This window comes from Pogonomyrmex barbatus, unplaced genomic scaffold (genome assembly GCF_055798465.1).
Source record: "Pogonomyrmex barbatus isolate J1 unplaced genomic scaffold, ASM5579846v1 scaffold1, whole genome shotgun sequence".
Taxonomy (NCBI): Eukaryota; Metazoa; Arthropoda; class Insecta; order Hymenoptera; family Formicidae; genus Pogonomyrmex; species Pogonomyrmex barbatus.
In genome coordinates this window covers 4121208-4146574 of record NW_028297098.1, presented here as the reverse complement: position 1 = coordinate 4146574, position 25367 = coordinate 4121208, and the positions used below count along the sequence as shown (strand labels likewise).

General features: G+C 27.5%; 5 protein-coding genes, 1 long non-coding RNA gene and 2 pseudogenes across 8 annotated transcripts in view; 7 read left to right on the top strand and 1 right to left on the bottom strand.

Moving 5' to 3' along the window:
- Positions 1-25367, bottom strand: part of LOC148937965 (uncharacterized) — a 46978-nt gene that overhangs the window by 12183 nt on the left and 9428 nt on the right. The window contains exon 3 of one of the 2 annotated variants that reach the window (XR_016138252.1): positions 21007-21135. The exons of the other annotated variant lie outside the window; for it this stretch is intronic. This is a non-coding gene — a long non-coding RNA (uncharacterized LOC148937965). Of the gene's footprint in view, positions 1-21006; positions 21136-25367 lie in introns of those variants that run through there. 2 annotated transcript variants of the gene reach the window in all.
- LOC148937968 (uncharacterized) lies at positions 62-2529 on the top strand. The gene is made up of 2 exons (XM_089080994.1): positions 62-565; positions 1440-2529. Exons 1-2 carry the CDS (start codon positions 62-64, stop codon positions 1794-1796), a joined length of 861 nt encoding a protein of 286 aa, XP_088937120.1. The 3' UTR covers positions 1797-2529.
- On the top strand, positions 2539-4852 carry LOC105432531 (uncharacterized; annotated as a pseudogene). The gene is made up of 3 exons (XR_016138257.1): positions 2539-2679; positions 2784-3258; positions 3683-4852. The product of XR_016138257.1 is annotated as an uncharacterized LOC105432531 (transcript).
- Positions 7385-12301, top strand: LOC105432532 (odorant receptor 9a-like). Its single transcript, XM_089072320.1, has 4 exons — positions 7385-7848; positions 8682-9153; positions 9329-9559; positions 9764-12301. Exons 1-4 carry the CDS (start codon positions 7708-7710, stop codon positions 10102-10104), a joined length of 1185 nt encoding a protein of 394 aa, XP_088928446.1. The 5' UTR covers positions 7385-7707; the 3' UTR covers positions 10105-12301.
- Positions 12351-15442, top strand: LOC105432478 (uncharacterized). The gene is made up of 4 exons (XM_089080987.1): positions 12351-12953; positions 13893-14379; positions 14730-15002; positions 15086-15442. Exons 1-4 carry the CDS (start codon positions 12798-12800, stop codon positions 15424-15426), a joined length of 1257 nt encoding a protein of 418 aa, XP_088937113.1. The 5' UTR covers positions 12351-12797; the 3' UTR covers positions 15427-15442.
- Positions 17386-20120, top strand: LOC148937967 (odorant receptor 13a-like). The gene is made up of 4 exons (XM_089072352.1): positions 17386-17527; positions 17755-18112; positions 18613-18987; positions 19129-20120. The coding sequence occupies exons 1-4, from the start codon at positions 17387-17389 to the stop codon at positions 19473-19475; spliced, it is 1221 nt and encodes a 406-aa protein (XP_088928478.1). The 5' UTR covers position 17386; the 3' UTR covers positions 19476-20120.
- On the top strand, positions 20118-22396 carry LOC148937966 (4-vinylanisole receptor-like). Its single transcript, XM_089072281.1, has 4 exons — positions 20118-20365; positions 20834-21157; positions 21261-21645; positions 21954-22396. The coding sequence occupies exons 1-4, from the start codon at positions 20228-20230 to the stop codon at positions 22292-22294; spliced, it is 1188 nt and encodes a 395-aa protein (XP_088928407.1). The 5' UTR covers positions 20118-20227; the 3' UTR covers positions 22295-22396.
- LOC105432484 (4-vinylanisole receptor-like) lies at positions 23329-24962 on the top strand (annotated as a pseudogene).

Sequence of the window (25367 nt, the reverse complement as noted above, 5' to 3'; positions counted from 1 at the left end):
TTCGAAAACAATCATTTCTATGCTGATGTCATTTCACATAAAAATATGTCAATAGGCCTTCATGTTCCTCATGCCTTCCATCGAATTTTTTCTGGGCTGCACTGACACGGAGACAAATATAGACTGTCTTATGATAGTCGGTTGCGCGATACTTGGTATGGTAAAGACAATATGGTTCCGTATTTATGCAAAAAATTTGACTCATAATTATAGTTCTGCTGTGAATGATTACCTAACGATTGAAAACGCAAAAGAACGTACCATCATGCGGAAGTACACTTTTATGGGAAGAGCTCTTTGTTCTTTAATTTTAAGCTTCGCTTATATTAGCACTATGATGTACGCGTTAATTCCTTTTCTGGATTTTGATGAAATTGAGCAAGTTAATATAACGAATGAAGATAAATTAGAGTACCCAATACCATCAAAATGTGCTTTAAAATATTTTAATGTTCCAGTGAGTATGTATAGAACCTTCTGTCTCATTGAAACTGTTGCGATAATGGTAGCCTGTACTAATAATATTGGTAATATTTACTTACAATTTATATCTGTAACTGAAATTTTCATTTAATGTATTTAAAGTTCGCGACAATTTTTATTTTAATGTATTTATACGTACATACGTATGTATGTATATTTATACTTTCATGTATGAAAAACTTTGATTATTCTTCTTATCTTTGTCATCATTACTACAAATACTTTTATTGCTTATCTAATACAAATAATAAAAAAATAATAAATAAAATGCAAAAATTTTTTGATTTTTGTATTAAAGAAATATCAAAATAATATAAAAATTATTAATTTTATTTATTTTAACACATACATTCATACATACATTCTTCTATCAGATATAATCAGGAAATATTTTTATAATTGAATAAATAATTTTTGCACTTTTTTGCATTTGTGTACACACACACACACACACACACACACACACACACACACACACACACACCACACCACACACACACACACACACACACACCACACACCACACACACACACACACCACCCCCCCCCACACACACACACACACCACACACCACACACACACACACACACACACACACACACATAATAATTTATATATATATATATATTTAATATAGGCTATGTAACTATGCGCTTCCTTTTGAAAGGTAACGACGTTTTGTTTTTAAACATTGTGTTGCATATTTGTGGTCAAATAGAAATTCTGAAAAATAATTTCCATCATTTTGATGTCAAAAGTCCGCAAATCTATGATCGTTTCAACGTGTTAATTAAAAGGCATAATTATTTAATAAAACTCACTAGAGAATTAACAGAAATGATCAGTTTTGTATTACTAGTAAAATTATTTATTATCAGCATACTTTTATGCATAATTGGTGAATATTGCATTTGTAACTAAAATGTAAAATTTTTATGAAAATTCTTATTAATAGATAAATTTATTTGTAGGACTTAAACTTATTTTAGCATTAAAAATGAACGACATTGTTACGATTACAAAAGCTATAATTGTACAGACTACGTTTCTAACACAATTAACTTTATACTGTTTTACTGGAAATCATTTAAAATCTCAAATGGAAGAAATAGGGATTGCTGTGTATCAAAGCACTTGGTATAATCTTCCTACAAAATTGGCGAAACATTTAAACTTTATTATTATGCGGTCATATGCTTCAATCAGTTTGCAAGCTGGAAATTTTATTGTGATAAATCTAACAACTTACGTGGGTATCCTAAAAACATCCTTTTCATATTTGTCTGTCCTTCGCATATTAGTAGAAGCGTGAGATGTAATGCACATGAATAAAAATAAAAGATTCATAATTTATAAAGGTTCATAAATTATAAATATGTGATTTAAATGAAAGATGATATAGATGTACAAATATGCTCATTAAATTTTGTGTAATAAAATTGTTGATCCTGATTACTGCGCACGGTCGTTTGTATCAAATAAATCTTTCATGAATTATTAATATGTATATATATATATATGCTTTTATGTTTTCAATAAATTTATTATTATATTATTACATTAGAATATCGAAATTTGAGAAAAAAGTTCCTGTAATCAGTTACTTACATTCTTGTTACACGTACATACTTTTAATTTGCGAATTCAATTCGTAAAATAAAAGCAGGAAAATAATCATTTACATAATATGCATATGGATTTTTAAATATATTAATTTATATTATTTAATCGAAGAAATATTGAGTTAAAATGAAACATAATACAATTGGTATAGTAAACGAAACGCATAAAGTTCTATCTGAAAATTCATGCAATAAAAAGAATGGTTGTCCGATGGACACGGCAATATAAAAAAAAAATATTCATGTACATTTTTGTGCAACTACGTAAATTTCGCATGAAAATATAATGCTCCACAGAATATAATGCTCTACGTTGTGGTAGCATGTTAAGCGATTGCATGAAGCTGAATAAAAAATGAATCGAAATAGGAACTCTATATATCGAGTGCATTATCAGTCATTGGTATCAGTTATAGTCATTATCTCGACTCGATGGCGAGTGGACAATGGAGTGACGATGTCGCATACGCGATGACACCTTTTAAATTAATATCGTGGCCTATCGGCGTCTGGCCACTTCAAGTTTATAACGTTTATTCGTTGATACGATGTACCTTAGCCACCTGTTGCGCGGTATGTATCTTCTGAATTCAGCCTGGCAGATCACTGACCGCACGATCGTTTGAGGATACCCAATTTCTATGTTGATGTCATGTTACATACAAACGTATCAACAGGCCCTCGTGATCGTCATACCTTCCTTCGAGGTATATTTGGGCTGCACTGACCCGGGGATAAAAATAGACTGTCTCATGTTAGTCTGTGCCGGAATACTTGGTATGGTGAAAATACTATCGTTCCGAATTTATGCAAGAAAGATGGCTAACAATTACGGTTCTGCTGTGAATGATTACTTGACAATCGAAAACACAGAAGAACGTGCCATCATGCGGAGGCACACTTTCATGGGAAGATTTCTCTGCTGTGTATTGATATGTTTCTCTTATTTTTCATGTATGATGTATGTTCTAAACCCTTTTTTGAGTAATAATACAAATAAGCAGATTAACATAACGAATGAAGATGTCATGCTGGAGTATCCGATGCCATCAAAATGTGCTATGAAATATTTTAATGCTCCAGTGAGTATGTATAGTATTTTCTGTCTTATGGAGTCTATCGCGTTATTTCTAACTGGTACTGCTAATCAAGGTAATATTTGTTTGCTATTTGACATATATATTTCTGTTTAATGATATACTTAAAGACTGTGGCAATTTTTATTATAATGCACTTATACATATTCATTTTATGCATGATAAACTTGTATATTTAATACAAATATTTCTATTGTCTAACTAGTGTAGGTAATATTAATATTATTAAAATATAAAAACTTTTTAAATAATTTGTAAAACTTTTCAGATAATTTGTATGAGACAAATATAAAAATAATTTAAAAATTTTTAATTTTGCGTATTGATCATATATTTATTTTTTTAATATATTATAATAAGATGCAAGTGTTATTATTATAAAATACGTTATTTTTATATAATTTTTGTACTTGTATACATACATATATATGTATATATAAATATTAGATTGTATATCAATGCATTTCCTTTTGATAAAGGTAACGACGCCTTATTTTTGAATATTACATTGCATGTTTGTGGTCAAGTAAAAATTCTGAAAAACAATTTCCTTGATTTTGATGTCAAAAGTCCACAAATTTACGATCGTTTCAACGTACTAATTAACAGACACAACTATTTAATAAAATTAAGCAGAGAACTAGCTGAAATAATTAATTTTGTTTTACTGATAGAATTTTTTCTGATCACTATACTTTTATGCGTATTAGGTGAATATTGTATTACTCATAACATCTATAAAAATAGAATTGTATAAATCGTTATAAAAACTTCTATTAATCAAATTAATTTTTTTCCAGGATTTCAATTTATTTTAGCACTAAAAGTAAATAACATTATAGTGATGACAAAAAGTTTAATGGTACAGATTACATTTTTATTACAATTAACTTTATACTGTAGTATTGGAAATTATTTAATATCTCAAATGGAAGAAATAAGACTTGCAGTATACCAAAGCGCTTGGTATTATTTTCCTGCGAAATTGACAAGACATTTAATCTTCATTATTATGCGCTCAGATTCTCCAGTCTCGTTGCAAGCTGGAAATTTTATCGTGGTAAATCTAGCAACATGTATAAGCATCATAAAAGCATCTCTTTCATATTTATCTGTACTTCGTGTACTAGTAGAAACGTGAGATATATCGCACATAATAATAAAACTAACAATAAATTAAAAATTATAATCATAAATTATAAATATGTGATTTAAACAAAGGATTTGAATGTATAAAAAGTATTCAATAAAAATTTTGTAATACAATTGCTGATCATGAATACTAAACGTCTGTCTCATACTAATTTTTCACACATTATTAACAATATGATTTTAGCAAACTTATTATTATTTCATTAATGTAACAAAATTAAAAAAATTCCTATAATACAGAATTATTTATATTTTGTAACGTGAATTCTTCTTTTAATTTACGAATCCTGCTAGTCTGTAAAATAAAAAACAAAAAAAATCTTTGAAATTATGCATTTTAATATATAGACAGATTAATTTATACTATTTAATTTATATTATTTAATCGAAAAAATATATATTCAGTTAAAATAAGACGTAAAACAATCGAAGTTCATATAGTAAACAAAATATATGTAAAGTTTTATCTGATCATTCATACAATAAAAAAAGGTTGACATGGATGACTATATGGAAAAAGTAATCATGCAAATTCCTGTGCATATAAATTTTGTTAAAAAATACAATTCTCTATTTTAATGTAATATGTTAAGAATACGGAGGTAGAATGATAAGTGATTATTTTAAACTGAATAAAATAATATTTCGATTCATATTTAATACAAATATTTCTATTGTCTAACTAATATAATAATATTAATATTATTAAAGTGTAAAAACTTTTTAAATAATTTGTAAAAACTTTTCAGATAATTTGATGAGGTATGAGACAAGTATAAAATCGAAATAAGGTCATTATACCTACGTATCAAATGAATTAACAGTCATTGGTATCAGTTACAGTCATTATACATCGACATTATACATCGATGGGGAGTGAATAATGGAAGAATGATGTCGCATACGCAATGACATGGCGTCTGGCCACTTCAAGTTTATAACATTTATTCGCTAATATAATGTGCTTTTACTACCTATTGTGCGGTATGCATTTCATGAATTCAGTCTAGATGATCATCGGCCGGACAGTCGTTTGAAGATAATCAATTCCTACATTGATATTTTCAAAACATATCAATAGGCCTTCGTGATCGCCATGCCTTCCTTCGAGTTTTATTTGGGCTGTACTGATGCGAAGAGAAACGTAGATTGTCTTATGTTAGTTTGTTGTGGAATACTTGGTATGGTGAAGACAGTATGGTTCCGTATTTATGCAAGAAATTTGGTTAACAAATACGATTCTGCCATGACTGATTACTTGACGATTGAAAACACAGAAGAACGTGCCATTATGCGGAAACACACTTTCGTAGGAAGGTTTCTCTGCTGTTCATTGATATCTTTCACTTACGTTAGTTGTATAATATATGTTAATCCCTTTTCTGGATAATAAAACAGGTAATTGAACAGGTTAAACGTTAACGTTAATACGTTAACGTAACGAATGAAAATGTCATGCTGGAATATCCAATGCCATCAAAATGTGCTATGAAATATTTTAATGCTCCAGTGAGTATGTATAGAATGTATCTTCTGTTTCATGGAGTCTATCACGTTACTTTTAATACAATACAGCTAATACAGCTAATCTAGGTAATATTTACTTCTTATTTGATATGTGTAATTTTATTAATATATTTAAAAGCTCTGTCAATTTTTATTACACAATGCATTTATACCTATATATTTATACATATATATTTATACATATATATTTATTTCATACATGGGAAACTTCTATTTTTATTATTTTTATTATTTCTATTATTATTATTGCAAATATTTCTGTTGTTTACTTAATACAGATAACATTTTCAAACTGCAAGAAATTTTAATTTTATTCATTTCATTCATTTTTATTCTTTTAAATAGATTATGATAAGCGTTTATTATAAATAAATAATTTTCCTCTCAATTTTCTATGTGTCATATACATATATATATATTTTATATATATATATATATATATATATATATATATATATATATATATATATTAAAAGACATAACTATTTAATAAAACTAACCAGGGGAATAGCTGAAATGATGAGTTTTGTCTTACTGGTAGAATTATTTATTATCAGTATACTTTTATGCATAATGGATGACTATTGTATTACTCATAACTTCTATAAAAGTAGAATTGTGTAAAACGTTATAAAAACTTCTATTAATCGAATAAATTTTTTTCAGGATTTCAACTTATTTTGGCATTAATAGTAAACAACATGATGATTACAAATATTTTAATAATAGAGATTACATTTTTTATAGAATTAATTTTATTTGGTAGTATTGGGAATTATTTAATATCCCAAATGGAAGAAATAGGGCTTGCTGTATACCAAAACGCCTGGCCAAAACGATTTTCCTGCAAAATTGACGAAACATTTAGTTTTCATTATTATACACTCAGAATCTCCAGTCACCTTGCAAGCTGGAAATTTTATCGTAATAAATCTAACAACATGTATGAGCATCATAAGAGTATCTCTTTCATATTTATCTGTACTCATCTTTTCATATTCATCATCTTTTCATATTCGTCATCTTTTCATATTTATCTGTACTTCGCATATTAATAGAAATGTGAGGTGTAATATACATTAATAAAAAAATAACAGTTCCATAAATTATAAATTATGTGATTTAAATGAAGAATAATTTAGATGTATAAAAATTGTGCTCATTAAAATTTGTTATAATAGAATTACAATTATCTGTGTCAAATTAATTTTTCATGTTATTATCGATATGCATATATGTATATAATCAATGTGTATATGTAAATTTATTATTACATTAATATAAAAATTAAAAAAAAAAGATTTTTGCAATACAGAATTACTTACAGTTTTATATGTATATACGTATATTCTTGAATTAATATATGAAACTTGTCAGTCTGTAAAATAAAAGAAAAAAAATCGTTTACGTAGTATGCATTTTAATTTTTGGATAGAATAATTTATATTATAAATTTATATTATAGATTAATTTATATTTAACTGAAACGATGTTGTGTTAAAGTAAGACATAAAGTAAGACACGATCAAGAGTCATATACTAAGCGGAATAATATACTGATAAGCGGTGTTTTATTTGACGATGTATGCAATAAAAAGTAGACGATAGAAAAAAATAGTTGCAAATTACTTCGTGTGCATTTGTGGAAATTTTGTCTGGAAATATAATTTTCTACATTTGGTTGTAATACATTATGAATATAGAGGTAGACTGATAAGTGGTTGTCTCAGGCTGAATAAAAAATGAATCGGAATAGAAGCATTTTGCTTATGTACCAAGTGTATTATCAGTTATTGGCATCAGTTACAACCATTACCTCGACTCGATGGCGAGCGAAAGATGGAAGGACGATGTTTCATATGCGATGACCCCCTTCAAATTACTAACATGGCCTATCGGTGTTTGGCCACTTCAAGTTTATAACATCTTTTCACTGTCACGATGTATTTTCGCTACCTGTTGCGTGGTATGCGTCTTTTTTCATGTTAGTGAATTTTATCGTGTGATAGTCTAAGGACATACATAGTTCTTAGACATAGAATATGTCTCACATGTCATATTTCTCGGAACAAAACTTCGCAATGGCAATACCAAGTACTTGAACTTGTGCGATAAACGTTAAATTATTGACAAAATAAATTGTGAAACATTTTTTTGTAAGGAGAATAATGCATCAAGTGAACATAAATGAGCACAACCGTAAGCCTTTGGAAGTTTTAGTTAATAGAACCATTTCTTTTTGAAATCTGTTTGAAATTATTCATACTTATACATAGTATTCCTTATTTTGAAATATGTACTACACGATTTGTTTGTGAAAAATGAATTGTAAGTGAATGATACAAAAAAAAATTAATACCGCTGATATCAAATTTCATTGTGCTTTATATTTGAGTGCGGAAATATAGTAATATACATAATTATAATTTTTTATTATTTTGGTAATTTTTTTTCTTATTTTAAAAGATATTCAGACAACACAGACATTTAAATCTTTAACACACACACACACACACACACACACACACACACACACACACACACACACACAACATATACATATGATATTTAAATCTTTATATATTAATTATATTATTTTGCATTATTAAATCAATGTGATTTATTCTAACATTTTTTAATACTTTATGTAGGAAAATAGTATTATAAAACATACTATTAGATTTTAAAATCTATTATTTGCAGTTGAAATTAATAAAACCTCAAAGTAGAATCGGAACATATATTTTTTTAGACACAAAACTTTGTATAAAAAAATATACAATTTACACATATCAACAGAGCCTAATGGTGATCTTGCCTTCCATCGAACTTTACATGGGTTGTACCGATGCCGAACAGAATGTAGACGCTCTCATGTTAATTTGTTGTGGAATACTTGGTATGCTGAAAACAGTATGGTTTCGTGTTTACGCGAGGAATTTGACTCACAATTATGACTCCGCTCTGAACGATTATCTGATGATTGAAAACGCAAAACAGCGAGCTATCATGCGCAAACATGCTTCTACGGGAAGAATTCTTTGCTGTTCCATGCTATGTTTCTCTTATTTTAGTTGTATAATATATGCGCTAATCCCTCTCTTTGGCGGTGATATTAGTAAGCAGATAAATGTAACAAACGAGATTGTATTGGAGTATACCGTTCCGTCGAGATGTGCTTTGGAATATTTTAATACTCCAACGAGCATGCATAAAATCTTCTGTCTCATCGAAGCTATCTCCCTTATTTTAACAAGTACTACTAATCACGGTAATATTTAATATTTTCGTTTATCTTTTGTGTTACATAGGTTAATAGGTTAAGAGAGACACTCGTGGGTCTCTCGCTACTGTTCCGCTATGAATTGTGTTATGCGAGAATTTGATCACTATTGTATTTCTTGATAACATAAAATTACATCGTGTAACTTTTCTTTTCTATTAAGGTAACGATTCTATGTTTCTCAATATTACACTGCATGTTTGTGGTCAAATGGAAGTTTTAAAAACCAAGTTTATCGATTTTGATGTTACAAGACCGCAAGTTTATGAGCGTTTTAATTTACTAATTAAAAGACATAGTTACCTCATAAGAATGGCCCGAGAACTTGCGGATGCAATTAGTTTTGTTTTAGTGATACAATTATTTATTATCAGCGTACAGTTATGTATTACAGGTAAATATTTCTAATTTACACAATTTCTAAAATCAGATCATAAGACATCAAAGAGATATTTCAGATAAATATCTTTAATGTCTTATAAATAAATTTTAAATATTATATTATAATTATATTTTATATTTATATTTTATCATCTATTGCTTGATAAAACATGAAATTACTTTATTTAAAAATTTATTAAACCAACATTTTTTTTAGGATTTCAATTTATTCTAGCAATAAAAGTCAATGACACTGTTATGGCCACAAAAAGTATAATGGTACAGGGTACCTTTCTAATACAATTATCGCTATATAGCTTTATCGGAGATTATTTAAAATCCCAAATGGAAGAAATAGGGCCTTCGATTTATCAAAACGTTTGGTACAACTTTCCTACTAAACTGATGAAAGATTTAATCTTCATTATTATGCGAACAGAATGTCCTGTTACATTACGAGCTGGAAATTTCATTGTGGTAAATTTATCAACTTATATGAGTATCCTAAAAGCTTCTGTTTCGTATCTGTCTGTACTTCGAGTAATGGTAGAAACATAAAATATAATACGTACGAATAAAAAAATTCCAAAAAACTATAAGTCTAATAAAGATCTAAAATATAATAAATGAGAAGTTTGTAAAAAAAATTCAATAGAATATCATTTTAAGAATATCATTTTAAGAATATCATTTTAAAATTGTTAATCATAATCATAACGCACAATTATCTGTAGTGCCAAATTAATTTCTTTTTATGTAATATTAAAAAAATACATATACTTCAACAAACAACTGCTATAATATTCTATCTATATACGTTTTATGTACTTACGTTTTATAAAACATTTACAGTTTATACTAATGCGTGAGGCTTTATTGTTAAAAAAATAATATAAATTATCCAAAAGATCTTTTTATTAAGATAAAATTTTTCTTTAATAATATTTTACAATATAGAAAAAAAATTTGATTATATTTATAAATTTATTTAAAACAAATCTTATATTAAAATTGAAAAAAGAATTTATAATATGTAAAACTTATTTGTATAATCGTTTTTATCTTATTGTGAATATATTCTTAAATATTCAGAATTTTCTAAACATAAATTTCAAGATGATACAGGATAAATCATGATAAAGTTTTTCAACGGCAAGATAATGGAGTGAGAATTCTATGAGAAACCAACATCTGCTTTATCATCAAGCTATTACATCGATGGCACATATTAGAGCTAAGTTCTTGCGTATCGCAATGAACAATAATTTCCGACTAAGCATGAGGTTTGCAACGCGCAAATACTTGGTTGTAGAAACATCCGACGGGATCCCATCGGGGTGCATAGCGAAATATATGATTAATAATGAATAAAAGTATGAAACTGTGTTAGATGCTTATATTCAATAACTTTGTAACCCTTTAGGCGAAAATGTCATCACGCAAAATGTAAAAATGTCTCTCGAATTTTCATTGTATAAATTAATAATGACTACTCGACACATGGCCGTTCTATTATGATAGAAACTTTGCAAAATTATTGTTCATTGTTTCTTGCAATTACGTATAAAAATAGAAAAAATTTATATTTGGAAATTACTTAATTAATTGTTTCTGATAATGTAAATTGCAAAATTTTTTATTTAAAAGAAGAATTATCTCATTCATAAATATGTAATACTTGGATATGTCAGTGTTATACATATTGTATTTTTTGAACATATTTAACACATAAAAAGTTTTTTTAATTTTATAAGATAATAAAAATTCAATTTATATATAAATTAACATATGTTAATAATGAGTTTTAGTATTCTTATATTTTTAAAATTAAAAAAATAATTAATTGCAAGTGTATATATATATAAAATAAAATATTTTCTAATAAATATAATATTGTTTAATTATATTTTTCTCATATTTGTTTTATGTTGGCAGGCTACTATAATTGTTTAAACATGGACCTTGATTACTACAATTGTGCAACTCTGGCTAAAAAAGTCAATCACTTCATATTAATTTTAGGCGGCGTTTTGAGTATCATAAAGATTAATATGATTACATTACAATGATTTGTTAAAGATGTTGTACAATGTAGCGAGCAAATGAACATATACTATAACACAAGATCATTGACAAGTTCATGTGTCGCTATACAAACGTGGATAGATTTGTTTTTTTTTTCAGATGTACCTCTCATATGCTGTTGATAATTGGACTACTTCTGTAATGCCGCTTTAGTCACATTTCATTAACCATGAAATTTGAAAAAGCATGAGAGCCATACGATTTCCTCTCAAGGTAATCTGTCCATTTGAAATATAAATCGTTTGCTAGTACATGTATACTTCAAATTCTTCAATTTATCAACATAGCCATAAGTAATATTAGCAGCGATATTTTCTTTTTACGTGCATCTTTGTGGCTAATTAAAAATATTCGATCTAAAATTGTAATTCTACGAAGGAAAAAAGAATGAAAATGTTGAAAATTAAAATGATTCCATTAATTGCTATTTTATAATAGTTTGTGTAATACCTAATCTATCTATTTGCGTAAGAATGTGTAAATTTTACACTATAAATCTTAATAGTTTTATGATAATTTTTATTCTAAAGCTCGCATTTTCTTATTTTCCTGTATTGCAAATCACGCTTGTTTAATAAATTATTGAATGTTGTTGAATTTGTTGAAAGATAAATATATCTATAAAAAGAAGATTTTAATTACTACTTTGTTTTACTTTTCTGAATAAATAATACTTATATATATATGAATAAATACTTTTCTGAATAATTTTTACAAAACAGAGATAAAAAATTTATCATCTACTTGCCGTTTTATTTTTCTTTTAAAAAGAAAAATAAATTTTGATCGATACACTATCAAAATTGCGAATTCGAAATAAAACTTTATACACACGAAGTTCAATAACATAGTGATTGAATTGCAGAGGTAAATGTCCTCTCTGTAGTACATGTGCTCACTATGCAACAAAAGGTATAATCAGTAAAGTTGATGCTTGCAACAATTTGCAAGAAATGATTATGTAAATTCCTGTCCAACGATAATTTAACGTAAAAGCAATTCTCTATACTTTCTGATATTGCGTGCGTGAAAAAGTGAAGGCAGGTTGATAAACGAGTATATAGTTCGAATTAAATAAAAAATGAATCGAAATACCTACGTTATGTCGATCTATCGGGCCCATCATTTGTTATTGACATCAGTTACGGTTATTACCTCGATCTTCAATGGCAAGTGAACAATGGAAGAACGATGTCGCATACGCGATGACTCCCTTCAAATTGTTATCATGGCCCCTCGGTGTTTGGCCACTTCAAGTTTATAACATCTATTCGTTAATACGATGCATCTTAGCTACTTCTTGCATGGTAGGCATTGTCTCAGTTTAATTTTGACAATCCTTACCGCAGGAAAGGATATTCAAAACGTGATGTGAATAACTTTTTCGTTGATATCGACTTTTCAAGAGCAAAGCTTTGTTGATTTTAATGATAGTACTACCGTGTATTGATGATAGTGTTCATATTTTTATACAATAGATATTTTATTACTGACAAAAGAAAACAATTTTTTTTTAAGAAGTAGTAACCTATTGATCGAGAATATCATAGATACACAGTTGTTGCACGATGACTAATAAAGACATTTCTGACTGCTTAGAACTTACGGTTTATTTTTTGTTCATGCTAAGGGGTAGTGTAACAATTTCTGAGAAATTCCGGGGATAGCATGTACTATGTTGTATGTACTATGTTTATTTCGTGATCTTGTCATTCGTGACAATACATCTAACAATAGCATCAATATGAAATTTTTTTTTTAATTATTATACCATGAAAAAGATAAGCGAGCATATTTTACAAAAAATAAATTAGAAAAATATGTTACAAAATTAAAGAAAAATTTTCATTAATATCATTGCGTTTATTCAATTTTTATTTTACAATACAGAAAAATATTTTATTAAAATATATCATTTACTATATTATTTTATATATATATATTTTATATATATATATATATATATATTAATTTTGAAATAGTGACAAAATAATATATATATAAATTATTTTGTCACTATTTCAAAATTAAAATTATAACGTTCAATTTTATATTTTTCTAAGTCAATTCAAATAATGCCAATATTTCTTTACATTACGTAAAAAAGTGAAATAGAAACATCGTTTACCCCGGTTCGAAAGATTATCATTTATAACTAAATTTTAATATTTTCGAAGATCCATCGATTTGGAATTGGGGTATCTTTTTTAGACACAAAAGCTGTTTGAATGAGAAATTATACCATTTACGCATATCAACAGAGTATAATAGTGATCTTGCCTTCCATGGAGTTTCACCTGGGCTGTACTAACGCGGAACAGAATATAGATAGCCTCATGTTGATTTGTTGCGGTGTGCTCGGAGTGTTCAAGACTATATGTTTCCGCATATACGCGAAAAATTTAACTGATAATTATGGCTCGGCTCTGAATGATTATTTGACAATTGAAAATAAACAACATCGTGCTATTATGCGAAGACACGCTTTTATGGGAAGGATTCTCTCTTGTTTTATGGTGTGCTTCTCTTATGTTAGTGTAATATTATATTCGTTGATTCCTCTTCTGGATGAAACTCTGGATGATAATCAAGATAAGCAGATCAATGTAACGGATGAAGACGCTATATTGGATTATCCAATGCCATCAAGATGCGCGTTAGAATACTTGAATGCCCCAATAAGCATGTATCGCATTATCTGTCTCATGGAATTTATCATACTAGTACTTACGTGTACTTGTAATCACGGTAACATCTATTTATCATTTCATATATTTTTTTATGTTTTTTATGTTTTCTATATTATATAATGCGATTTGTAAAATATGTCAAATTTTTAAACATGAGACAACATTACTCTCAATAAATCAAACAATATATTAATATATTAATTTTATAATATTTATTTACTTATTATTAATTGTAAAAATAATTATTATATGTATTAATGTATATAATAAAACACATGATATAGAAATATATTTATAAAATAAAAGTATAATTTGAAATGTAAAAGATAAGTTAAAATATGAAATTTTGCAAATAGAAGTGAACAAAACAATTACAATATTATACAATTATATTTTTCAATGTACCAGTAAAAGATAAACTTCGTATCATAACGTATTCTTTTTGTAAAGGTAATGATTCTTTGTTCCTCAACATTACTTTGCATATGTGTGGTCAAGTGAAAATTTTAAAGGCCAATTTTAGCAATTTTGATGTTTCAAATCCGCAAGTTCAAGATCGTTTCAACACTTTGATTCAGAGACATAATTATCTCATAGAATTGAGCAAGAAATTGGCTGAAACAATTAGTTTCATCTTACTAACACAATTATTTATTAGCAGCATTCAGTTATGTTTAATGGGTAAATATTATATCATTTATAAGTTTTGCAAAATATAGAATAAATTATAGAACAAGGATATTAAACAAATAAATATTTTTTAGGATTTCAACTTATTTTAGCTCTAAAAATGAATAATGTTGTTGTGATGGGAAAAAGCTGTATGGTACTGTGTACGTTCTTAACGCAATTATCTGTATATAGTTTTGTCGGGGATTACTTGAAATCCCAAATGGAAGAAGTTGCACTTTCTATTTATCAAAACATCTGGTATGATCTTCCCACAAAGTTGACAAGAAATATAATTTTTATTATTATGCGGGCACAATCTCCTGCCAAATTGCTAGCTGGAAATTTTATCGTGGTAAATCTGGCAACTTATATGAGCATCTTGAAAACTTCTATTTCGTATCTGTCTGTATTACGTGTAATGGTAGAAATATAAGAGATAATACGCATGTAATAATAAAATTTTATAAATTACAAATCTACAATTTTAAATTGTGTTCGATGAGATAGAATTCTGTAGAAGCAAGAGTTTGTAATATCGTTTTAATAAAATTGCTAATTATAACCACAATTTAATCGCTTAATTGTGTTAAAAATTAATTATGTCTTCTCATAAAAAATTTTTCTCAAATATACGAGTGTTTAAAAAATGCTTTGTGCTATTTTATTTTAAAAGTTAAAACAAAAGGTTAAAACAATCATAAAAATTTGATATATCAATAATTTTTTTTTTCATTTTATTCTGTTTTTTTTTCTATATTTTTATACTTTTGTATTTTGTTTAAAAAGCAACAATTATGTTAAATTAGGAAAAAGTTTTTCTTAATTATAGCCTCGAACTATCTATTCATGGAGTCAATAGTGTTGTAGTAGTTGCTATGGCGGTGATCTTATACAAAAAGGAAATGAAATATATTGCAATATTCACAACTTCCTAGTTTACGCACTTTCTGTAACATTGATAAAGAATCTGAATTTCGCGATGATGAAGTCGAGTTATCCGTTTCGTTTTAGTGGTGGAAAATTTTTTTATGTTGATCCCGAGATGATGATGTTTATTCTGAAGACAGCGGCTTTGTACGTGTCAGTTTTGAGAGTGGCATTAGAAGATAAAAATTAACAAATCTAATAGGAATTTGTAGAACATATATAAAAATTGTTGAGGGTATATGTTGTTGTATAAATACGTGATTATACAAAAAATAAATTAAATAAATGTTACAAAATTACAGAACATTTGTCATTAATATCAATATGTTTATTTAATTTTTATTTTACAGCATAGAAAAAATATTCTATTATTTTATCATTATCTTGATATTAAAATTATACGTATGAACAATTTAAATATGTATAATTTTATGAGCTTTCAAATAATTTAGACTAAATAATATTAATACTTATTTACGTATACCATAAAGAGCTGAAATGGAAACAAGGCTCTAAAGATTATCATTTATAATTAAATTTTAATAATTTCGAAAATCCATTGATCTGGAATTCAGATGTACCTTTTTTAAACACAAAAGTTATTTGAATTGAAAATAAACATCATGCTATTATGTGAATACGCTTTTATGGAAAGAATTTTCTCTTGTGTTATGGTGTATTTCTCTTACGTTAGTGTTTTATTTAATTCTTCTTTCGAATAAAACTATGAATGACAATCAAAATAAGATTAATGTAACTTCGTATCATTTTCTTTTTGTAAAGATAATTATTCTTTGTTCCTTAATATCACATTGCATATGTATAGTCAAGTGAAAGTGATTTTTAAAAATCAATTTTAGCAATTTTGGATTTTAAGGATCAGTTAACAATTTTGATGTTTCAAATCTACAAGGCCAAGATTATTTCAACGTTCCATTTTAAAAAATTCTATAAGAATGATATAATTATCTAATGGAATTGAGCAAGAAATTGGCTGAAGCAATTAATTAAGAATCACACTTGTCATTGAATACATGAATCATTATCAAAATTGAAAGAAATTTGATGTTTCTATTAATTATATCTCGTAACTCTTCAAATTCTGAATTAATATATCAGTTATATTGCACAATATATGTTTTCCTCATTATCACTGCTATGTTAATGAAATTTTTTTTCTATACGCTTTATGACTACAAAACAGTATGAAAGATGTTACTCCAATGTATACATATGTGTATTGTCCTCTTTGCGTTTATCTTACTGCCATGTCGAAGAGCGTTGAATAATAAAATATGAGCTTGACCGAAATAACATGTGTCATCTTGATACTCCACAGTTATGATAATGTTCATAAATCGATAAGTAAATTTGTGAAACTGCAAAATTGCACTTGTAAAGACTGAACAATTTCGTTATATTCGAATATTCAGTCATCCACGTGCAGTATTTGTGCAATTACAATAATGTCAGATGATATTTGGAACGATGACATCGCATACGTTTTTTCTACTCATAGAACACTAATGCGATTGTTTAAGTTATGGCCGCTAGAAAAAAGGACGATATTCACGATAATTCAATGGAGTTTAATGACAATTCTACAGGTACGTTGATAGAAGAAAAGACATTTGTAGAAACGTGTTACAACAGAGAGAAAAAAAAGTATATATAATATCTGAGAAGTATATATAATATCTTAAATCCAAAAATTCGTGCATAGAAAAATTATTGAAAATTTTACAAAAAAATTCAAGCTTTTCAAATATGGACATTACTTACACATTTTACTATACGTATACTATATTTTCTAAGGCAACGGGGTCATTAATAGCTATCCCCATTCATCTTCGTGTTTATGGAATTCGGAAATCAGAGTGATGCCGGTGCGAATATCGAAGCTATGCTATTTTTCTCAGTCACAGTGGCTTTAACTTTAAAAAATTTCTGTATTACTATTAATCAAAGAAAATTGGCCAAAAATATTAATGCTGCTATCACTGATTGGTTGTCTGCAAAGAATGACGAGAAATCGTATAAGATCATGAAGAAACACGCATCTAGATCTAGACAGTTGAAATTGATGATATTGAGCACATGTTATGTAGCCGGTGGCATATATATACTGTTTGTCATATTTTTAAATTTAAAACAGATATTTTTACAGACTCAAATGATAAATATATCAAAAGGTAATGCAATACTTGTATGATATTTAAATAACTTATATTCTATTTAAATTATTATATTTAAATCACGATATATAAAAAATGTTATTTAATATTCTTTAAATTCTTTCTTTGTGTTTGGAAGAATATTAATAACAATAAATTTATGATTCTAATCTGTACAATTTATAAAAATTGCTCCAATAAATAAAAAAGTTTATATTATCTGAATTTTCTATGATCTTTTGAAGATTTATTTACAAATTATTATTATATAGAATTTCCTATTTCTATCATGTAAAGACAAAGATAAAAAATACATTATGCAAATGTGCAAATAGATATTAGCTTTCTATAATTTCTCAATTTAGATATCAAAATCTTTAATAAATATTTTTAAATATTTTTAAATATTTATAGATTTATATTAAAAATTATAGTCCTTTATTATTGATTTTTAATTGTTGTATTCTGATATCGAAATCAATGCTAATTATCAAAATTTATGTTTTTATTATATATAGATAATGTGAGTACATCAAATTGGACATTTATAATCCCGTGTGGTATGTTAGGTGACAATATCACCGGTTTGCAATATGCAATGCTCATTACTTTTCAAAGTTTTCAACTATTGCTGATATGTCTCTTACAAACTGCTGCGGACAGTTTTTATATAAGTATTATTTTCCATCTTACTGGTCAACTTAAGGTGCTTAAAACAAAATTTGAAATTTTTGGAAGCAAGCCAGATACTCCGAAAAATTATCGGAAACAATTGGCTAACTTGGTTAATAGACATTGTGAATTAATGGAACTGAATCAAAATTTGGAAGATACATTCCACTTGTTGATATTATTCCAACTGGTCATAATAACACTTCTGCTTGCATTATTAGGTATTATATCTCAGATTAAATTTTTTATGCAATTAATAAATTTTTAAAATATGAAAAATCTTAAAAAATCCTGCATTTTATTTAATATTGCATATGGAGCGTATATTTAAATTTTTCTTTGTTCCATAAAATTTCTTTCAGGCTTACGTATACTATTGTGCTTAAAAAATAATGATTATGTCGAAATGGCGAAAAGTATTATAGTCTTAAACTTCCTATTTGTGCAGTCGATAATGTATTGCTACGGCGGTGATCTTGTACAAAAAGGAAGCGAAAGTATATTCTATGCAATATTCATGACTTCCTGGTTTACGCTTCCTGTAAGGTTGACAAAGGATCTGAACTTTGCGATGATGAAGTCGAGCTATCCGTTTCGTCTTAGCGGTGGAAAATTTTGTTATGTCGATCGTGAGACAATAATGTTCATTTTGAAGACAGTGGCTTCATATATATCAGTTTTGAGAATAGCACTGAAAGATAAAAGTTAACAAACCTACTGGAAACTTGTAAAACATATAAAAATTGTTGACTCTATATATGCGTAATAACAATTAAAATATTTTGAAACATACTTGATTTTTGTAATTATTAAAATAGTTCTTCAGATATTAATAGTAAATAATAATAAATAGCAGTAAATATTATATATAAATAATAATAATAATAAATAGAGTAGAAATAATAGAGATTATAATAAAAAAATTACAAACTTTTGAGTTTAAAACATTGTTTTAAATAAATACCAGAAATTCAACAATACGTTGCATCAGGATCACACACAAGTAAAGAAATTCCATACTATATGCTTTTTCTATTTTATCGCATGTTCACTCTACAGATAGTTTCACCCTTTATACTTTGTTCACTACACTTCGTTTCGATGATATAACAAAAACATATTTTGCTCACGAAAAAGAATGCAAACCTTCTTTCGACAGGGCATTATCGTTCAACACGTAATTGATCGTGAGCGTCTATGCGCTGACACAAACAACATTATGAATTGAAAATTGTGCACATTATCGGATGTTCCAGATGGTAGACATGGCATGATAGACACAAATTTGTCATGTCACTTATCTTACCACCCTAAAGGTTGGTCAATGCGGAAGGACTAAAAGCATATAGACAGTAGCAATTTTCTTAGGAATAAAAGTAAGGCATCGACCCAAGCAATATTCGGTCACACAAAACTACAATTTTCCTTTTTGAGATCGAAACTAACAATACATCACTGAACATGAAGACGAATTGGAACAGTGGTATAGATTATGGCTTTTCTATGATAAAATCAATGATGTGGATGCTTGGTCTATGGCCTTTGCAACGGAACAGTGTAGTTTACACATTTCAGTGGCTTCTAATATTCACAGCAGGGGTAAAATAATATATTATAAGATAGCATAAAATGTAGATTAACTACTTTTGATGATAAGAGGAAAAATGGTATACATATTTTTAATAAACATTGACAAAATTATAGTAATCTACTTAAACTTTTTTTAATTGGTTTGAGAATTATAATTTCATTTATAAATCGTAAGTTTGGAATTTAAATTATTGAATTATTATGTTTATTGCTGTAATTGGAATAAAATTTTTAAAAAATTTGTTAATTGTATGTATCACGTGATACATATAAAAATACATAAAATACATTAAATAAAATATATAAAAATATATTACATAATAATTTATAGTAATTTATTAGAATTTAAGCTTGAACAACAATTCGGCAATTAAAATTTTATAAATATAGCTTAAACATCATTTCCTGATAATTACTTAGGTTTTGATATAGCATATAGCTTCACGAGAAGACAATTTTATATTTACTACCGTGTAGTCTCTCACAATGATCAACGTACTGATAGAATCCTTCAAACATTGCGACGCTGTCAGAGACGGTTTGGAAATTCTTCGTTTAATAGAAAGCAGCATGCATGCGTGGTTGAATATAATTTTTCCCCGAATTTATATGAGAAAGATCGCCGTTAATGTTAATTCTGCGATTGATGACTGGTCATCTTCGTCCATGAAAGAAGAGTCGCGTGCAATAATGATGGTGTATGCACGTGCAGGACGTCTGATTGCTCTGACTCACTTGATTATTGGAACAGCAGCAGGTACCTTATGGTTTGTCTCTGTCTTCCTCAGCAATAAGCAACAGGTATTATGAGATTATTATTGAGAACATTTTAAATATATCTTGTAAATATAAAAAGAATATTTCGTTTTATAAAAATTAATATTGTACCCTGTGTATTTTATAGGCTGCAATTATGGATAATGACACCATCGCTGCATGGAATTTTGTCATTCCATCAACGTGTTTGTATAAAGGCGTTTCATACTCTACATACAGGATGTTATTTGGAATGCAAATAATACAAGGATCATTGATATTGATAGCAGAATGTGCTTGCGATAGCTTTTTCTTCAGTATTACTATGCACCTTTGTGGTCAATTAGAGCTACTTAGAGTACAATTTATAGAGATCAGTAAAAAACATCATGAGCAAAAACATGGAAATTTTTTGAGACCGTTAGTGAAAAGACATTGTCAGCTGATAGAGCTGGCTAAAAATATTGAAGATACTTTTAATATTAATATTTTACTACGACTTTTAATAATCAGCGTAGTTATTGCAACTTCAGGTATATATCTAATTAAATTCTTTTATCATTTATATATTGGTATATACATATTGGTTTGAAAATAATTTTGCATAAAAATAATCAAAATTACAAGAAAAGTTTTGTGATAAGTTTAACTGAATTAAATTATTAAATTAATTTTAATATTTATAATTTAAATATCAGTAAAATTCAAAATAAAAAAAAATTTTAATATAAATAAAAAATAACAATAAATTATCAAATTTAATTTAAAAAAAAGAAAAATATAAAATACATCTAAAATTAAAGCTGTTATAATATGTCCGTAAAAGATCGTAATTTTTTAGGAGTAGGAATTATTTTGTCAATCAAGACTCAAGATTACAAAGAAATAATAAAAATGTTGATGTCTATTCAATTTTATATGGTACAGACTTTTCTGTACACATATGCCGGTGATACCTTACAGAATCGAAGCGAGTCCATTGTTTACGCTATATACGATTCTGCGTGGCATAAAATGTCGCCCATTGTGGTGAAAGATTTGATATTCATTATGATGAGGATGAAAACTCCTCTTCGAATTAGTGCCGGAAAATTTTTCTATCTTACGCGAAATACTATAACAGATATCTTGAAAACCACCATGACATACGTATCGTTCTTACAAGTAACAGTCGATAAATAAAAAATTCTCAATATTTCCTGCATTGTGAAAAATTATATATATATATATATATATATATATATATATATAGGTAATAAAATAAACTATATATGTTTCACTACTTTGTTGCTTACTTCTTTTGAACAACATTTGTTTATATTTGTCATATATATCTTTTTATAAATATGAAAATATAAAAAACATTGTCTTTGATGTGAAGAAGTTTTTTATGAAATTTTCTATGAAGAAGTATGAGTATTCTATGAAAAAGTATATCATAATACAGTAAAAATCTATTAAAATGAATGAGTTATTTCTTACCTGTTTGGTCATGTAATATAGTAAATAATAAACATATTGCTAAAGTTACGCATCTTCAATAAGATAAAAGTGCGAAAACAATGTTATTTACCTGATAGTAATCCAAAAATATCTTTTTACAACAATGTTGTACTCCACGTTTTTTTATAAAAAAAAATAAACACTTATATGTGTTTATTTATATAATTATTATTATATGACTAATATGACAGCTGCAACCAAAAGTATTGTATCGAAACAAAAATAAAACTCCCTTTCGTTACTTTCGCTCTTTACTTTTTCATATTTCCAGAAAAGAAATTTAATACTCATTGTTTTAACAACTGTACTTCAGAAAATAACAGAAAATATTGTTAAGTATTAAAATTGTGTAGATTCAATAAAATATGAACATAAACGCGAATTTCGTTGATCGATCCACATTATGGATAAAGGCTAACATTTGTGGCACAGTGCAACGTTTCTATTTGACTGCCATAATGTCATGGAATGACGATATATCGTACGCTATGACCCTCGTGAGACACTTAACCATACCTATAGGTGGTTGGCCCTTGCAAAAATACAATAAGTTCACTTTGGTGCGTCATGTCTTGTCTAGTTTTGGATTGGTATGTTTCAATTTTCATGTCGCAAATTCTCGTAAAACCAAGTTTCTCTTTTATTTTTTATTCTCTTTTATTTTTTTTTGCGTTCGATGAAGTTTTGAACAAATTGTCAATGTAAATTTCTTAAGAACGATAGGATGTTTCAAAGTATTGGCACAAAAAAAAACAAAGAGCGAATAAAGCAATTTCGTGATAAACAAGTCTATTCTTACTTTCTGTGTAGAGCGTGGTGGTAATCGTACAGTATCTCGAACTTTATTATAACTGCACCAGCGCATATGCGAATCTTGATGCTCTTACGCTTCTTGCATGCGGTATTTTGGCTTTAACAAAAATAACATGGTTTCGTATATATGCCGATAACTTAACTTGTAATTATTCTTCTGCCATAAATGATTATCGTGCGATCGACACCGAGAAGAAGCGCATCATCATGCGAGAACACGCTTTTTGGGGAAGAGTAATCTGCATTATCGCCTTGTTAATTTCTTACGTCGATTCAGTAATTTTCATCGTGGGACACGCACAATTAAGCAGTGAGGAGGCTAAAGTTAATATGACTATTTTCGGTCATCAAGCGGGATACGCTATACCATCGACATGTACTTTAGCGCATTTTCATATTTCGACGAGCTTGTATTTGGTGATATTTGCGCTGGAATATATCTATCTAGTAATTATGTGCATTAGCAATCATGGTAAGCCATAAATATTATTGTTAGTGTGGTTAATATTTGACTTATATATGAATTATTTTTAACGCGTTTTAAAATATTTACTACTATATTTTTGATCTTTATAATTAAATTTTTGATCTTTATAATTAAATTGAAAAATTCATACAATTTAAATACAAATTTTTTTAATTGTCTAATGCATGCAAAGTAAATATTTACATTCATTTTATTGAAATATTTAATTATGCCAATACTAGATTTAGCTTTCATTAATATTCCTAATTCTATTTATTTTATGTATAAATATTTTTTATAGCATATATAATTAATAATTAGGCATTTTGCAAGTTTCTTTATTCTAATTATAATATTTAAAGGCAGCGATTCTGTATTTCTTCATATTGCACTGCATGTATGTGGTCAATTAAAAATTCTAAAGGCAAATTTTATCAACTTTGATGTTACGAGCCCTGAAGTTCACGAACGTTTCAACACATTGATTTTGAGACATGATCATTTGATAAGAATGACAAGAAAACTTGCTGAAATAATTAGCTTTGTTTTGATGGTACAACTCTTTGTCAGTAGTATGCTTATCTGTATAGTAGGTAATTATTAATTATCCTATCATCAATTTTCGGCATATATGTACGTTAACAAATAAAAAGTATAGAATTTATTATAAGATGCTGGAATTTATTAATTATATATTTGTAGGATTTCAATTTATTATTGCCTTGACAACTAGCGATTATGGTATGATGTCAAAAAGTTTTTTGGTACTTAGCGCTTTTCTAATACAGCTAACGCTATATAGCGTCGTCGGAGATTATTTAAAGTCACAAATGGAAGAAGTCGCGATGTCCGTTTATCAGAGTGCTTGGTACGACTTTCCTGCAAAAGTGACAAGAAATATAGCATTTATAATGATGTGGGCTCAGCTACCAATTAAGTTACAAGCTGGGAATTTCATTGTAATGGATCTAGGAACTTATGTGAGCATCTTAAAAACTTCGGCTTCTTATTTGTCTGTTCTACGCGTGATGGTGGAAACGTAAGGCATCTGACGCACATAATAAATAAACAAATGTTCTCTACATACAAACATTTAGAAAAATAATAATATAGAGTAGAATAATAGAGTAGAATTTTAATAAAATTGTTAATTATACTTACATACATTTATTTATCCATGTTAAATCAATAATATCATCAACAGTCAAACACGAAATATAATTAAACAATTTGTTAATATTGATATTGATATTATTCATATTATCTAAGAAACTGCTTCAATACATTTTAAAAATTAATAATCGTACATATTTTTCATAAAAGAATATCAAAATAAAAGATATTACAGTGTGCGATCAGTGATGGACGACAACATTGAAAGAAAAATAAAATACTCCTTTTCTCTCCATTAGAACTTTGCCCTTTATTGCTATACGAAAAATTGTTCCCTTCAATTCTCTTTTAAATAACTGT